The sequence below is a fragment of the Daucus carota genome, chromosome 8 (assembly GCF_001625215.2).
Source record: "Daucus carota subsp. sativus chromosome 8, DH1 v3.0, whole genome shotgun sequence".
Lineage (NCBI taxonomy): Eukaryota > Viridiplantae > Streptophyta > Magnoliopsida > Apiales > Apiaceae > Daucus > Daucus carota.
The window spans coordinates 24973164-24990892 of NC_030388.2; the positions used below are offsets into that span (position 1 = coordinate 24973164).

Genomic DNA, 17729 nt, shown 5'->3' on the forward strand with positions numbered 1-17729 from the left:
ATCCTGATATTTCAATTTTAATTATCAGTGACAATCGCTATCAAATATAAAATCAAAAGAATTTTTTAGTAATCAATTTGATCATCACATCATCTTGTTCAAGAGTAGTTCAATTTTAATTGTTTTAGTTGCTCCCAAAAAAATTATTATTAATACAAGTTCGATTATCAAATGAAAATAAAATAATCCAGCAAAATGCTTTCAGATAAAATATTTAAATAAATAAGTTCTTTAGAATTTTAAGGATCAGATGATAGTTTTAAATGAATAATATATTATTTAATGAAGTCAAATATGTATGTAAACAATAAAATATTTAGTGATGATTCTTTGCATCTCTCACACTTTATTGGGGATGTCGACAACAATTTCTTTTAATAATTAAAATTAAACCTTTCGTTGACAAAATTATGGATGCCCCGCAGCAATTTTTATATTTGTTCTGTGTGCTTGGCAAGGGGCAGTGGACGCAGGTTATGGATAGATCTGTTTTAATTTCTGGTGGGGTTTGTTTCCCTTTTGATTGGGCTGCATCACAGCTTATCATGGGCCTCTTTCGGTTCCGTTATGTTTTTTTTAAAGGCAGAATTGAGGCATTTCAGAGTTCAGTTACCCATTGGTGTATATATGTGGTATAATTTGGTACTGTGTTGTTCAAATTCCCTGAAGTTTGGTATTGTGCTGCTCAAATTGATCAAAATTATAATATTATATATGTATAATTTATTATATGTGTATAATTAATTTCATTCGGTTCAATTTCGGTTTAAAAAAATTAAAATCAAACGGTAATTATAATATATTGGTTCAATTTTTATTTGGTTTCACTTATTAGCTATTTTACCCTTATTTCTGCCAAGCAGGAAGCTGAAATTTCTGAATATTGGAGAGGCAACCAACGAGCACCGAGTAGCAGATAAATATGTGAGATGATGTTACTCCCTCCGTCCCACAATACATGTCTCTTTTGGAAAAAATTTTTGTCCCACAATACATGTCTACTTTTAGTTTCCAATGCAAATATATTGCAAATATTTCAAAATTACCCTTCTTGAAAGTTGTATAACAATTAATGGAGGTTGAATAAGAATCTACATTCATGCATTTATTAGGGGTAGAGGTGAGAAAATTTTATCTAATCAATGCTTTCTTAATATGCGTAATTTTTTCAAAAGAGACATGTATTGTGGGACGGAGGGAGTAATTAAACCAGCCATTCTACGACATGACCGTTGCTGCATAAATTAAAGTGTCAGAAGTATACACCACTCGATGAGAACCGCATGAATCTTACTATAAACACCACACTTAAACCAGAGTCGACCAATGTAAAAACCTCGATAAAACCGCAACTTGGCAAGAATCGAAGAATCCTCGGCGAATCCAATTATACAGTAACCAATCTATCTAAACACACGTGTATGTATCTACAAATAAATACAGTACGCAACAACGGCTACATTATTGCACAAATAAGACGAATCTTGGAGGCGAAATTGAGGGAACTTGTCTCACATACATCTCCAAAACTCACGCTTCTTTTTATTACTCACAATCATCTCGCTACTTTTCACTCATAAGTCAAAATAATGGCGGATAATTCGGTTGTTGATGTTGAGGAGCTGGTGCAATTTGGGTGGAATGAAAGAGCAAACTGGGGCGAGTGTCGCATTTGCCAGGACGATGATTCGATTAGCAATATGGAGGCACCCTGTTCTTGCAGAGGCACTCTTATGGTAAAACACCCCCCGCTACTCTTAATGTTATACGATTGTCGAGGACCAGGACCCTTATAAGTATATGTACACTTAGCTTTGTTTGTTTGCCTGAAAATGTTTTCCGGGAAAGTGTTTTGTTTATAAACAATTGTTCAGTTTTTCAGTTATGTGTTTTTCGATGTATTTGATTTTTTTTGTTTGAGGGCCGGAGCGTGAGAACTGAGAAATGTAGGTAGTCTCTTATAGTCTTATTGAATAGTGTTAAATTTAATTAGCCAAATAACTCCAATTTTATGCCGTTGATAATTTTCTAAAAATTTCAGGAAGTTGAAAAATGATTATTCATGCAATTACTTGATTCGCCTCCATTAAATTATTGAACAATTCTGGCCTTGTTTAGTTCCACGCGTGTTTCAATGCTCCCATGGAATTTGAACTTCAACAGATCTTGTTACAAACTCACACTTCCTGAGGAAGAAAGTTTGAATTGCGTTTGGTTTTCATGATGTGAATACAGTTTGCACCTGACCAATTTCTGGTGTTTTGCATATTTTAGACCTAAAGAAAGTTGACATCCCTTGAAACTTTTTAGCTTCATAAGATGAGACAATCGTAATATACCACCACTACTTCTATAGTAATTTCGTAGCAGCATTGATATAGTCAAACTAAATTGAAACAAACAAGACCATTATTCGGATCTCCTATGACTTATTTTCATTGTTACAACATAATAAATACCAAATTACAATGTGATTTCTCCTATAACTTATTTTCACAATGTGATTTCTCCTATAACTTATTTTCATTATTACAAAATAATAAATACCAAATTACAATGTGATTTCCTTATGTTGCTTTTTCTTTTGTCCTGGTAAATTAACTTCACTCACTACATTGCATGATGGTTATGCAGTATGCACACAGGAAGTGTGTCCAGCAATGGTGCAATGAAAAAGGAGATATAAGTTGTGAGATCTGTCATCAGGTAGGCCTGTTATGGGTGAAAGTATTTTGATTCATTCTTGCAGTAGGATAGATATAATGGTGGATCTTGTAAAAACATAAAGATAGGAACCACACTCCCCTTGTCCCAGAAAGTACTATAAGCATTCTTAGCACATAGAGGTGATGGAAATTGGTCAAGGCATCAGACTAGACACCATATATACATAATTGCATTAAAGTAGTTAAGGTTGAAGGTTATGCCATGAGGACTATCATCAGCAAGAAACAGGATAAGACCGTCCTTCCTGTCTAATCTTGACTTGGCCAATTAATAATATCGAGTCTTTATTGTAAATACCACTATGTACTTCAAACATGTAGCTACCCTTCTGTCTGCTTTTCTTTCATGCACACCGAATTTTTCCCCTTCCATGAGAATGGTATTTTACACAAGCTTCTTCAAATCTAGTTTTGTTTATGTTGAACCTTGAGCCGACTAAGCTAATTCCTATTACTGCAACATGTTACATTATCATTCAGATTATGATAAGTAGACTGTAATAAACTATCTATGAGTTTTCTTAAGGCATAATTTTGTTAACTTGGTATCAAAATCACTACTGTTGCAGCTTATTCTGATTCCGTCTAATTCTAATACTACAGCTAAGGCATGTGAATTTTCCATTTCCTCTAAAAGTTTTTATTTAAATATTGCTTGCTTCGTTCTCCATCTTCTAGGCTTTTACACATAAAGTTGTAGCTAACCATCCAGTTTTGTTCATAGGTTGGTTGTATTTGTTTTCATTTACATTTATGTTAAGTAGATTTTATAATGTGTGTAGAATATCTCCTTCTTATTGCACCTTTTATGCTAGTAGCAGAAAATGGTCAAATAGCAGTATGTTGTCTTTTGGATAATAATGTTTTTTATGCTATTATTGTGCAGCCATACCAGCCTGGTTATACTGCTCCTCCTAGTCAGTTCGAAGCAACTACTATAGATATAGGGTAATTCTTATGTATTCATTAGTTTTCCCTGGAACCAAAACAAAAAAATATGTAGATTACATCTAAAGAAACTCAGCATTTTAGCTGTAACAGCCAGAATGTTTAGACTATTATCTAGAAGTAATAGTCCGAAAATTCGGGCTGTTACAGTAGCTCAATAAAATTATGTTGTGCTTTACATGTGTGATGTGTGAGCAGGGGAGGATGGCAAATTTCTGGCACACCTTTGGATATGCACGATTTTCGCTTAATGGCAATTCCTGAAGGAGAATTGGATGGTGATGATGATGATGATGAGGAGGAGGATGATTCTGATTTAGTAAATGACACTGGAGCTGCATTTTTCCGTGCTGTTGCTCTTGTTGTAAGCCATTATGATTACAGAACTTTCAGATATATCTGTGAGAACTTTCAGGAGCAAATCTGACACTCCACTTGAACTACCTTTGTCCTTTCAATTGTTCTTTTTAGATTTTCTTAATGATTTTGTTGTTTGGCCTATGATTTTTTGTATGATAGCTTCTAATCTTGCTAAGTGACTGTATCAGTTAATGGCTCTCTTGCTATTCCGCCATGCGTTTGTCCTAAGTGATTATGAAGAAGAGGATAACGGGGCTACTTTTTTCACTGTAAGTACGCTTTCGATAGCTACAGAATCAGCATCTTCCATTATTACTGAAGTGATTCTAATGGTTGTAGTAATGTATTGATATTTACAGTTAATTATGCTGCGAACCATTGGTTTCATTTTACCCTGCTACGTTATTGCCTGGGGGATCAGTCTCTTGCACCATCGAAGGCAAAAACAGGTAGTTGTCTGGTCTCCGCCTCTATTGTTTGGACTTAATGCCGCCATTCCTCTACCCGTCACCAGTTTAAATGTTTTATGTCCGTCAGTATCTTGCAAATCACGATCATTGATATGTGTATTTTTTTTTCTACAAGTTATTTGTGTGATCTTTACATGTAACTGATACTTGTGCACTTTCTATATGTTTACAATTTAAAAGCATGATCTCTTAAAGTTAAGAATCTTGAATTATCTAGAAAATTTCTGAACAGGAGGCTGCAGCTGTGGCAGCTACGCAGTTTGCAATTGCGTTACAGACGGGACAAGTCAGGATTCTACACTGTACATTACCGTCGGCACATAGTACAACTCCTCCGCAAGAACATGTTTGAACTGTCTAGAAGGTTCTGCCATATTATATGTACATGGTATATGTTGTGTGGACGTTTAATGATTTCATAAATTGATGTATATATTGTTCTGCACTTCTTCTGGTTTTTTGGTACATGAGACGAGTTAGAAATTTGAGAAAGGAGCAAGAACTTATAAAACTAAAATCAGAGGGAAGGCAAGATACAGAAAACCATTTTCATAAAAAGAGATGGTATTTAGAGCGAAAAAAATGAGACGGAAACTAGAGGTCATGATAATGTTCTCAGAGAGTAACCATACCCAAGTTTACCTAATCTTAGATAATTTCATATGGTTAATTTAGTGAATATTCATTCCTGATTACAGGATATACAGTTTCATACTTGAAAACAAGATTTGCAATTATGTTATCTTCTCTCTATCTCTAAACTCTCTTTGTTGTTCTTTGGGTCTCATTACATTCTATGCACTTTTAGCTTTTACTACATACATGTAAGGTATTGTTGTATATTTGGACTCATCCTAAAGTGTGGTATATTTCCTTTAAGAACAAGTATTATGGGGACATTCTGATTGTAGTGACCCGCCCATGTCTGAAATGTGTCGCATTTCTGCATAATATTGATCAACAGTTTCGTTATATGTAAGACCTTAAAGTCACTGTTAAACGTAGGACTTGGAGTATACTGCATACAGAACATTGCTGTACATATAAAAACTCAAGGACTTGTACTCTGAACTTATAACATCAACAATATGAGATCTCATTATGCGGTGATATAGGGTTGAGCAAGAACTTAATATCTAAGAATGTAGTCTCATCATATATTCAAAACTAAACTGTGACCAAGATGGACCCCCGTGTCCCCTCATGTTTGTCTTTAAGAAATAAAAGCCAACACTACTTTAAGACCGAGCTTTGGTGATCTAAAGACTACCAAAGCTAAATGCCATGAATTATCCCTCAGAACAATTAGCTGTTCCATCTTTTTCTTGATTTTATAAAGATGCTGGAGAGGTAATATGCGAATCTAAGTCTAACTGCAACCAACTGTAAATGTAATACAAGAAATGTTGGATGAAAGAAAATGTAGAGTAATCGACCTCGATGCTCTGCAATTAAGAATGACACCCTCTCCCTTGGTATGAGTATATTGATAGGGATTCTTTCAAAAACCCTGTTTAGAAAATGAAGGAGCTAGTTAAGTTACCCATGTAAAAGTAGAATAGGCAAAGGATCTGAAAATTTACATCTGAAAAATGCTGGAAATCCAGATGCTGGGGATGGAAAAACAGAAAAGCAATACTCAGTCACTTCCTTTACTTTATATAAAGGAAACAAAGCAAACCACCATCAACTTAAAATGAATCAATAATCTGACATTACTTATCCATTGCTTGGACCATGACCAGTTCACCAATTCTTCCTAACTAATCTTCACCATCTTGCAAGTTAGTACAGCATAACCTCAACTTTATGTGCCAAGTTGCATTTGATTTATAATATGTGGCAATGTTATAATTACTTACAGATATTGGAATATTTTAAATTAATACTATCCCGATAATTTACTGGTGAAAACTATAGATTATGCCTAAAGAAATTAGCAAAGAAAAGCATAAAGATGTACAATTGCACATTTAGCACCATTGGCACCAAGACTGATCTGTTTTCCTTTTCTGCATAGAAGCAAGAGGTTGGAATCCTAAAGTGAGATCTTCAGTTGGCATAAAGCTATTGTTTAATGTTTATTATAACAGTTTTGTATTCTTCAGTACTATGCCAATCCTTGCTTCTTTAAGACCTAAGACCATCTTTGCATGCTTGAATTCTCTCATTCTCTCCGGAACCAGTTTCTTCATAACTAAGTAATACCAGTATTTTGCATAATACCAGTATCATAATTCATAACTTCACTTTTTTTTTTTTTAAATAAATTTATCAACGAATGTTAGTGCTTGCACCGTGGAAAAGACATTTGAATTTCAGCTTTCTTTCTCATATAAAAACATACGTATATTGATAGAGCATATATTTATATATGTTTTTATATGATTTTATTCCCATAATTTTTAGTATTTTGTAAATAATCGGGATGTTACTAATTGATTTTAAGTGTTTAATTTCAGGAAAATAAATATTCCTAAAGTTGGATTAAATCAAGCTTATTTGGGCTTAATCAGATGGAAATTCGGACTTTATGGATAGCCAGCGAAGCAAATCTTGTTTGGGCCGTAACTTGAGTTCTGGATGTCAGAATTGGGCGATTCAACAGCCCACGCGAAGATATTGAAATTCTCTACAAGTTTAAGGTGGTCCAGATGTCAAAATCCAACTGTATCAGCCCAGAATCAGGCCTGAACAGAATCCTACGAATTTCAGCATCAGAATCCAACCCGTTTTAGGATATTATTTTATTTTCTTGTAAATTAAGAAAACTCTTATATATATATTAGGGTTTTGATAGAGATTAGAAACAACTAACTTTGTATCATATAGAATAATATAGAGATAGCCTTTTAGAGAAAAAAGGGAGAGAAACACTTGTGAGAGATATTGGAAGAAGGAGTGAAGGGATTCATCCGGACTTCAAGCACTTTCGTCAAGTTGTATTCTTCGTACTTATATTCTTACACTCATGGTCTGTGGTATAAATACATATTTGTTTCATCTTATCATGAGTAGCTAATTCCTTAATCCAAGAGTTAGGTAGTATTCTTTGGCTTATTATGTTTGTTTAGTTGGATTGTGTTTTCTCTTGATTTGTTAATCTGTCATTGAGCGCTTTATACAATTACAGGAGTAGCTAACTTGTGATTGAATCTCTAGGAGTTATAACGAATCGGGAGAGGAGTTATAATTCTAGTACATGATATGATGGACACAATTTGAGTATTAGATCGGGAGATTGATATGAGAATTGTGAGACATAAAATCCTTGGTTCTTAATAGTTTACAAGTAGTGGCTTTTAATGGATAATTGTAGGCATTATAATCTACCTTGGGAGAGGATTTTATATATATTTGAAGGATTGTTTTTAGCAATCAAGAGACACAAATTAGACATTCATGATAGCCATTGAAGAACTCTAATTCTTGGGTTGTTTTCTCTCATATTTATTATATAGTTTATTTATTTATTATATTAATTAGTTGATAACCATACATCACCAAATTCTTCTCCACACTTCTGAATTGCAAGAGATAAGAGATTTGAAATTAGTATTGATATCAGTTCTTCCCTGCGAACGATACTCTTGAAAATACTCGACAACAAATTGGCGCCGCTGCCGGGGAAGGCAGCAATACTGATTTTCGGTTAATTGTTTCTTGTGGTTTAGATTTTATTGTTGTATATTATTATTTTTCCTTCTTTTTTTGGTTTTTGGTGTGTCTACAGGTTCTTAGAGGTTGACACCAAAAAAGTTGTGAGCTAAAGAGACGACATGGATTACAATTTTGGTTGGAATAATGCTCAGAATTTCTACAATGATCAAGAACGATATCTAGATTATAATTCTTTTCAGGATTTTAATGCGTATCAGGTGAACTCGTTTGATTGTTGCAACTCATATTACCCTCCATACCCACCTAACATTGATTGTTTTTATGCATCTGAAAATCAATGTTATGATCCTTACCCATGTTATGATGTTGATAGAAGCTTAATTCATTACAATTCTTCTTTAATGTCTATGGGATTTTTTGCACATATTGATCAACCAAAATTTGAGGTTGCTAATAAGACTGATATAATATGTCAAGATTCGATAAGTTGGTACGAGGAGAATGCTAAAAGAAATACGTTTATTATGGACGTTCAACTTGTGATGCATAATGGTTGTTTTAGGATTCCTCCTTGTGTCGACTTCCCACTTTGTCATGATACTTATTTAGCAATTGATGAAAATTTTGTGTCTTATGAATCTACTTGCTTAGATGATAATTGTCCCGTGCTTGATAATGAAAAATTGGATACAACTGAAATTCTGCCAGATTTAGTAGATAATGTTGTGCTTAATGAATTGGTAGACGAGATAAAAATTGATGAGTATCCAATTCTAATTGAGAAGGATGTGCTAATTGATGATTTTGCTTTAGGATATAAGGATCCAATTTGGGTGGAGTTTATGAGTCATACTTATGATGATTATTCTGACGACTTTTCTAGCTACTTTGATTTTTCGAGGTCTCTTGAGCAAGTGTGGTCCATACAAATTTTCCTATATGTTTGTGGATCAATGATATATTTGCACATCATAATCATATTATTGATTCGTAGGTATGTGCATTTATTTGCTTTTTCACCACATTAGTTTTGCTACTTGTTTGTGAATAAGTCGAGCTAATGACAATAAACAAGCGCTTCTTGGGAGGCAACTGACACAAACACACATAGCTGAGAGATATGTGCAGAGAAAACAATAAACTCCATTGATGAACAAGAAAGTGTATATACAAGCTGAGAGAATATGTATTTACAGATTCTATTCTAGAGAGAAGTAGTGGTAAACTGAGAGCTATGCCTATGCTTATATACAAGTTGAGATACAGCACAGCTGTTATACAGCTGTAATTCTAACAAACTAACAGCCACTACTCTAACTGACTTATTCTAGAACCTTCTGCCCTCGTGGCATCTGCACTCGTGGCATGTATATGTACATCAGCAACCCATGATTATAATATTAGGTAGATTTTGATTTGTTTTTACTCCCACAAGTTACCTTGATGTGTTTGTTTGAAGTGGTTGTTACAGGTGCAAAAATAAAAAAATTCGCAGCAATTTTTCTGGTTGCATCAGCTGCATTGTTTTTGCGTTTCCCGGAGTTCCAACGGTCGGATCGTCCTGAATTTTGGACAGCATCTTCCTTACACTAATATCTAAATTCTGAACGGTGGAGATCGGATTTTAAGGTCCAGAAGATCAGTTTATGAAGTCCGGGCAGAATGATTTGCACCATGGGCATGGTTAAGGTGCCCGCGGTGCATCGACTTGGAGGCAACACACTTCGCTTATTTCTCAAACGGCACTTCATGCGTATGCATAGGGGAGTATTCTTACTTTTCTTTTATTTATAGGAGGAGTATTAGTGTGTCATTGAGGACATTGACTCATTTAAGTGTGGGGATGTGTTCTCAATAATGTGGTATGTTATTAATTAAAAAAAAAGTTATAAATTTAAAAATTAAAAATAATTCTAGCCTTGTAAAATAGTTAGATGATCATACCATGCTAGGATAAACACTCATACATTGCATACATTAGTTCATATAGTTGCATAACATGTTAGTTTCATTGCATATCATAGCATATCATGATCCCATGTAATAGTCCAAGTTAGTAACCTATGATGATACTATGTGCAGCTTGTTTTTGATTAATTCTTGCTATGATCACATATTAGCGATGTTACATGTGTGGTGTCACTAGTACAGAGCTTATTTATTGACACAAGCTTATTTTGCTCTTAAATATTGAATTGAGACTTAGATATACTTGCTTCTTGAGGGGTAGCCGCTTGTTGATGATTAGAATTTTGACTATTCCCTTTTGAGCTTAGTACGTAAATGCTTGAGTTTGAGGTGATTGTGGGGTGTAAATGTTTTCTTCAAAAAAAAAAGAGAAAAAAAAAGAAAAAATCAATAAAGTATCAAGCACTCCTTTGAGATCAATGAGTGTCAAAAATGAAAGGGACGATCCATGTACTTGTGCTGGTATTAAGTGCAATTGTACTAGAAATATAATTTTCTTGGTGACTTTTCATTATCCTTGATTACTGGAGAATTACTTGACTTTAAAAAAAAAAAAGAAAAAAAAGAGCTTGTGAAGTCTGTTGGTGGTCGTAACTCACTTACCCTGAGGAGCGTCCCGACCTTAGACCAGGCATGTGGAAAAAAAAAGAATAAAAAATTATATATAGTAGTATTATAGAAATAAAAAGAAGACATGGAAATCCCTTGTAAACTTGAATGATAGCTAGTGCTAAGTAACGAAGTGTTTAAGATTTATTCTAGTAATCAAGTTGGGAGCTATTAACTCGCATGACTAGTCATGTTGAAACTTGTGTGTCTCTGTTCTTAATTCAGAGAAGAGCATGTTGTTAAGCTAAGCACACACGCACACTCTGTACTTGTATTCACTCAGTGGTTTTATTGCGGTGTGAGCTTGATGTGTCTAAACTTGTTGCATATTCTGATGGTTATCACTAACTTGGAATACTCTATTATTATTGGGATCCATACATTTTCATTTATTAGTGCATTAATTCATGTAGTTGCATTCCATTCTTGTGTTCTTGTGGTCATCTATATTATTATTACATGAGCTAGATGAATTTTGTGGGTACATTCGCTATAGGCCCTCACGAGACCTTACTCGTCCACTAGGGCTGCCTAGGGGTTTAAAGGGCTTGTTGCATATGCCAAATGCAACCGTGATCACCTACGGAAGTGGTATATATCTATTAGGTGTTAGTTTTATTTATTTTATTTGCCCGAGGACGTGCAAAAGACTAAGTGTGGGGATATTTGATAGAGCATATATTTATATATGTTTTTATATGATTTTATTCCCATAATTTTTAGTATTTTGTAAATAATCGGGATGTTACTAATTGATTTTAAGTGTTTAATTTCAGGAAAATAAATATTCCTAAAGTTGGATTAAATCAAGCTTATTTGGGCTTAATCAGATGGAAATTCGGACTTTATGGATAGCCAGCGAAGCAAATCTTGTTTGGGCCGTAACTTGAGTTCTGGATGTCAGAATTGGGCGATTCAACAGCCCACGCGAAGATATTGAAATTCTCTACAAGTTTAAGGTGGTCCAGATGTCAAAATCCAACTGTATCAGCCCAGAATCAGGCCTGAACAGAATCCTACGAATTTCAGCATCAGAATCCAACCCGTTTTAGGATATTATTTTATTTTCTTGTAAATTAAGAAAACTCTTATATATATATTAGGGTTTTGATAGAGATTAGAAACAACTAACTTTGTATCATATAGAATAATATAGAGATAGCCTTTTAGAGAAAAAAGGGAGAGAAACACTTGTGAGAGATATTGGAAGAAGGAGTGAAGGGATTCATCCGGACTTCAAGCACTTTCGTCAAGTTGTATTCTTCGTACTTATATTCTTACACTCATGGTCTGTGGTATAAATACATATTTGTTTCATCTTATCATGAGTAGCTAATTCCTTAATCCAAGAGTTAGGTAGTATTCTTTGGCTTATTATGTTTGTTTAGTTGGATTGTGTTTTCTCTTGATTTGTTAATCTGTCATTGAGCGCTTTATACAATTACAGGAGTAGCTAACTTGTGATTGAATCTCTAGGAGTTATAACGAATCGGGAGAGGAGTTATAATTCTAGTACATGATATGATGGACACAATTTGAGTATTAGATCGGGAGATTGATATGAGAATTGTGAGACATAAAATCCTTGGTTCTTAATAGTTTACAAGTAGTGGCTTTTAATGGATAATTGTAGGCATTATAATCTACCTTGGGAGAGGATTTTATATATATTTGAAGGATTGTTTTTAGCAATCAAGAGACACAAATTAGACATTCATGATAGCCATTGAAGAACTCTAATTCTTGGGTTGTTTTCTCTCATATTTATTATATAGTTTATTTATTTATTATATTAATTAGTTGATAACCATACATCACCAAATTCTTCTCCACACTTCTGAATTGCAAGAGATAAGAGATTTGAAATTAGTATTGATATCAGTTCTTCCCTGCGAACGATACTCTTGAAAATACTCGACAACATATATGTAATTTAGGCTCTCTTTTCTCGTATAAAGACATAATTAGATGTAATTTAGGCTCTCTTTTCTCGTATACATTTCATGTTCTTGCATACCATATAAGTCTCAAAGCCAAAACCTCCCGCTAAGAAGGGGGATACCACTAGGACACCCTGGCACTTGTAACTGACAGGTCCTTGCAACCATTAACACGTAAAGATGGTCAAGTTAAGGAGTACGATTATTAAGGATTTAGTGTTAAGAGCCTAATATTTTTGTATTTGCTAGAAAAGAAAAGCAATATAAATGATTACGGCCATTATAAATTGATGCTTAGCTTCTCAAGATTGCTGTTCCAAACCTTTATTTCTTCTAATCAGATTCTTCTTATTGAACTTGTATCTGTTACATATAGTAGGCTCATGATTGGAATGAATCTTAAACTCATCTTTAGATTTTGGGGTCATCCCAACTTTACACTTTAGAATCTATTCAAGTCCCATAAAAGGCCAATCACAAACTAATATCTGCAGGATGGATAACAGATACTAGAAGTAAAACAATCTGAGTCTTGCTGTTCCTTCACTACTCTCAAAGATACACAAACCTTTTTTTACTCTCCCCAGAGAAACCATGTTGCTTATTAATGCTCAGAAGATCTTCATTCTTCTAATCTGTACTGGACTGTTGGCAGTCCAGCCAGTTAAAGTTTCTGGGATTAGAAGTTTAGGCCTTGTCCCTGGATGGAGTAATGAAGATCAGGGCTTAGTGGCGTCTAATCAGAGAACGCTCAAGGAAGTTTCTAAGGTAAAGCTGAATTCCGGTTTAAAAGGAGCTACGGTCTCTGGAAAAAAGGATCCAAACCTATCAAGTAAACGAAGAGTTCGTAAGGGATCAGATCCCATTCATAACAAATGTTAAAAGCCTAATGTGTTCGCTTCAACGTACCAATGCAGCATAGCAGATATCACTCTTCTCATTACTGACGAAAGGTTTGAGAAGCGAGCCTCTGTGGAGGTATGTGTGTGAGTCTCACACTGAGGCCACTGTCAGATAAACACTGAAGCCTGTAAAAAATTGGTCGTAAACCTTTTCTTTTAATTTTTAGAGGCATTTTGATGTAGAAAAACAGAGATGTGTATTGTAAAGCCATGGTATTTCAACATGTATACATATTATTGTCATATGAAAAATGCCGGAGCGCCAAAAATTTCATAAACAAATGTTGATGTGTCACTTGTCTAATGCATAATTTTTGGTATAATTTTTGGGAGACTTTTTGAGTTATTGCCAACATCTTAAATTTCAGGGAGAAGAGATGCTCTTATCTGAAGCTGGACTAGAAATAACATCAAAACTAGTTGAGCTTAAATATTGCTCCAACATTTTTGTCAAAGTGAAGAACAACACGATTCAGTAAGTTGATTGCGCATAGATAAGACCCCTGGGAATCAAAGTTGCAGTGCAGCAGAGAACCAGAAAACAGGAAAATGTTTTTAACTATAAATTCAAAGTGCCGCTTAATTTCTCTCTTTTTCTGCTTAAGTCTCTAATTCTTAATTTTGTCTCACACACACCTGACTTACCTTGTGACACTTTGCCATCTGAATTTTGGGTCTAACGGTATCTACAGTATTTGTATTTTTATAAACTTGTTTGTCTTATCTGATTTTTCAAAAATAAATTATTTATTTATAAAAAAAATATGAAAATGTGTATTTCTTTTAGAGTTCATCTAAACACACACCGAATTAAACAATAATTTAAGAAAAATATATTTTTGAAAAAAAGGAAAAGTGTTTATTTGATGAAGAGTTTTTTTCTATTAGAGATCATTTTTTAGAAAATTTTCTCAAGAATATTTTTCCTTGATAAATTTATATTGATACATTTTTTCGTCAAGAAATTTTTCTTGAAATATATTTTTCTAGAGAAATTTTTCCGAGAAGTTTTCCTGAGAAAATTTCCCGAAAATCCAAGAAATCTTTCCAAGAAACTTTTTATGATGAATTTTTTTTTTTTTTCAATAAATTTCTTCAAAATTCCATGATAAATTATAATGTTCAAAACAAATTTCTGGAATTCAAAATTTTTACTTTTACCAATAAATTGAAATCCTAAATTCCAAATACAGAATTTTAAGTGAAATTCATATTTCTGAAGAATCCTAACTATTTCAGTTTTTATCGATTTTTTTTAAACTGATTTTAGCTGAGCTCTAGTTTTGGACATGTCCATTTCCCATACATATCATGCCTTCTAAACCTCCTAACTCCAACATATATATGAACTCCAACAGCTTTCTGATTTTCAATCATAACTCCAACATCTATCTATATATCAACTTGTAATATTCTAAATAAACCAATTTTGTTTACCTCCCAACTTTTCTCACATCTCAGGTCTCAACCCTCTTAAATACTTAATTAGCAAGCCACCTCCTAATGGAAACCAATCCCAAACTAACCAGCCAAACCTCTGATCCAAGAACTACCAACATCAACAATGCTCACCCAATACCCCGAAGCCTAATTTCCTCATCACACCTCAACAAAAAACACCATCAGCAACATATTATTTCATACAAAGAATGCCTCAAGAACCATGCAGTCTCCATAGGCGGCCATGCCTTGGATGGCTGCGGAGAATTCATGCCTTCCACTCACCCCAACTCACTAAAATGCGCTGCATGTGGCTGCCACCGCAATTTCCATCGCCGAGAAGCCGATGAACCTGACTCCCCCACCCCACATTTCCTCACCTTCAGGCTGATCAGCACCTTGGCGCCAGATGAGCATAAACATAGGCACCATGCCGCGGAGAATGCGAGCTCAAGGAAGAGGTTGAGGACTAGGTTTAGTCGAGAACAGAAGGAGAGGATGCGTGTTTTTGCGGAGAAGCTGGGGTGGAGAATGCACAAGAGTGATGAAGTAAGTGTTGAAGAGTTCTGCAAAGAGATTGGAGTTGGTAAAAGTGTACTCAAGGTTTGGATGCATAATAACAAAACAACTCTTGGGAAAAGAGATGATTCTAGCAACAATGTTGCTGCGAGAGATGGTAATATTGGTGGTGGTGAAGAGAATGAGATTAGCACTCAGCATCATCTATGAAATGGAGTCATGTGAGTTCTTCATGATCAAGAATCAAGATGATCATCAGAACAACGATCTCATTAATATGATATATAAAACTAATCGGTTGCAAACAAGCTGGAAGATAAGAGAATGTTTATTGGAGAATATACTGTATGAACTACTTGAAACTACTTTTTTTAGTGCTTGCCGTATAAGCATATATCTATTAATTAGTTTTGTTGCTAATAGATGTGCATGTTGTTCCAATTGTTATTAGCAACAGATCAAACAAAGCTATGAAGAGAGATAATTCAGTTGGAATTACTATTTTTGCCTAAAGCAAGATTAACAGTATCCAGTCTCAAGAAGGAAACAGTGTCAGCATTTTCTCTGGAAATACTTTCCGTTCAAGAGACTGTTGATCAGCACTTTTATTTGAACCTATTACTAAGTTTCTTAATAATATATACAGTTAAACTTATTTATATTATAATTATATACCATTATTTTTTTATTATATACCAAGTTTACGGTCTCTTCATGGAGTTGACAGGCGATACCATATAATAATTTTGTAGTTTGCGGTAGATGGGGCATCTTAATTTGAGTTCGAAGTGGACTAGTTAGATCCAATAGTCTTCTGTTCCGGTTGTTGATAAATCTTTACTTAATTTGTACCTATAAAATATATTTTGTCCCGATCTTTGTAGCTTATATCTTACATGTACTACTTCTCCTTTATTTGCAAGTAATCCCGGAAATAGGAAGGTGTACATGTATCAATTAATTGTTTACAAAATATAACCAAGTACTTACAAACTAAGCGCCTACTTGGGTCCAGAAGTCGGGATTTTTTTCATTAAAAATTCAGCTTATATACACTTTTTTAGACTGTGTATAAAAAAATAGAAAGAAGACAAGGAGGCAGCAAAAGTTGGAAGCTGACAATTAAACCAGCTAACTTTTATAATAAGTCGGAATCGGATTTAATTTCATGGAATAATGATTAATCTAAGATTAACTGAACTGATTGGGAATTAATCAAATTGATCGGAAATCAATCGGAGATTTAATTAGTTTGATGAGTAGTGACCAATCGTGATTAATCACCGATTTTAGAACCATTTTAAATTGAAAAATTCAGGAGAAAAACATTGATTAGAATGTACATTTCCACGTTGCACTATTAATAAATAACTTCACTTTTAAGTTAAAGCTAGCCCTGTACATAGCTTAGGTTTAATTAGCTGACAAAAAAGTATCCTTGATAGTTATTTACAGTTTATAGCGTGAGAGTAGATATCAACGCTTAGCAGTAAAATTGAGTTAAAATTGAAACCGAATCAAAATCAGGAAAAATTGATAGTAATTGAAAGCTATAAAATCAAGCCAGAATCGATATATTTCAGGACTTGCTGCTCTGTCCATATTTTAGAATTGGAAAGTACACCAGTAGTCATGTTTTTTAGATGAATAGCTGAATCTGATATATTTCAGGACTTGCTGCTGTCCATATTTGTTAACTTTTGTCTGCAGCTCATGTAGTATCAGTATTCTGTATATAGTAAATATTGGTTGATCCATGCAGTAAATTATAAACCCAATCTTGTAGTTCATACTCATTCATTCTACATCACATAATTTATCTTACAAGCCCAGGTCAGATTCAGTTGCACTTATATTTTTGGCACTTAAAAGATCAATCTAAATATATTAATCTCTATATGGCCTCAAAAAATTCTTTAAATTGCTTATTTTGTTTATAATGCTGGGTATCTAAATAGAAGTCATTTTAATTTATCCCGTTACAAACCGAAACCGACTCATTACAAATTGAACTGAGATTTTTGAACCGAAATCAATGATTCCATTATAATTATGATTTTTTTAACCGAAATATATGATATGATTTCAATTCCGATTTTATATAAAAATTGAGCCGGACCGGCCATTCTGTGACGCATATTACCACAACACATTCCTAGTTTTCACTAAGAAAGAGTAGTGCTACATGTACAAAATTGGGTACAGAATTTTGCACAAAATGAGGTG

At 34.0% G+C, this 17729-nt stretch overlaps 2 protein-coding genes across 3 annotated transcripts; both read left to right on the forward strand.

Annotated features, from left to right (window-relative positions):
- Nucleotides 1-1219: 1219 nt before the first annotated feature.
- LOC108197873 (uncharacterized) lies at nt 1220-7778 on the forward strand. 2 transcript variants are annotated; one of them, XM_017365606.2, is made up of 8 exons: nt 1220-1736; nt 2635-2706; nt 3613-3674; nt 3873-4038; nt 4223-4303; nt 4394-4483; nt 4737-4892; nt 6967-7778. In XM_017365606.2, the coding sequence occupies exons 1-7, from the start codon at nt 1590-1592 to the stop codon at nt 4854-4856; spliced, it is 738 nt and encodes a 245-aa protein (XP_017221095.1). In that variant the 5' UTR covers nt 1220-1589; the 3' UTR covers nt 4857-4892; nt 6967-7778. The 2 variants fall into 2 exon arrangements, with proteins under 2 accessions (XP_017221095.1, XP_017221094.1); XM_017365605.2 differs by lacking the exon at nt 6967-7778 and having other exon boundaries at nt 1221-1736; nt 4737-4949.
- A 7036-nt stretch (nt 7779-14814) lies between these two features.
- On the forward strand, nt 14815-15713 carry LOC108199124 (zinc-finger homeodomain protein 1). The gene has a single exon (XM_017366869.2). It carries the CDS (start codon nt 15048-15050, stop codon nt 15711-15713), a length of 666 nt encoding a protein of 221 aa, XP_017222358.1. The 5' UTR covers nt 14815-15047.
- Nucleotides 15714-17729: the final 2016 nt, after the last annotated feature.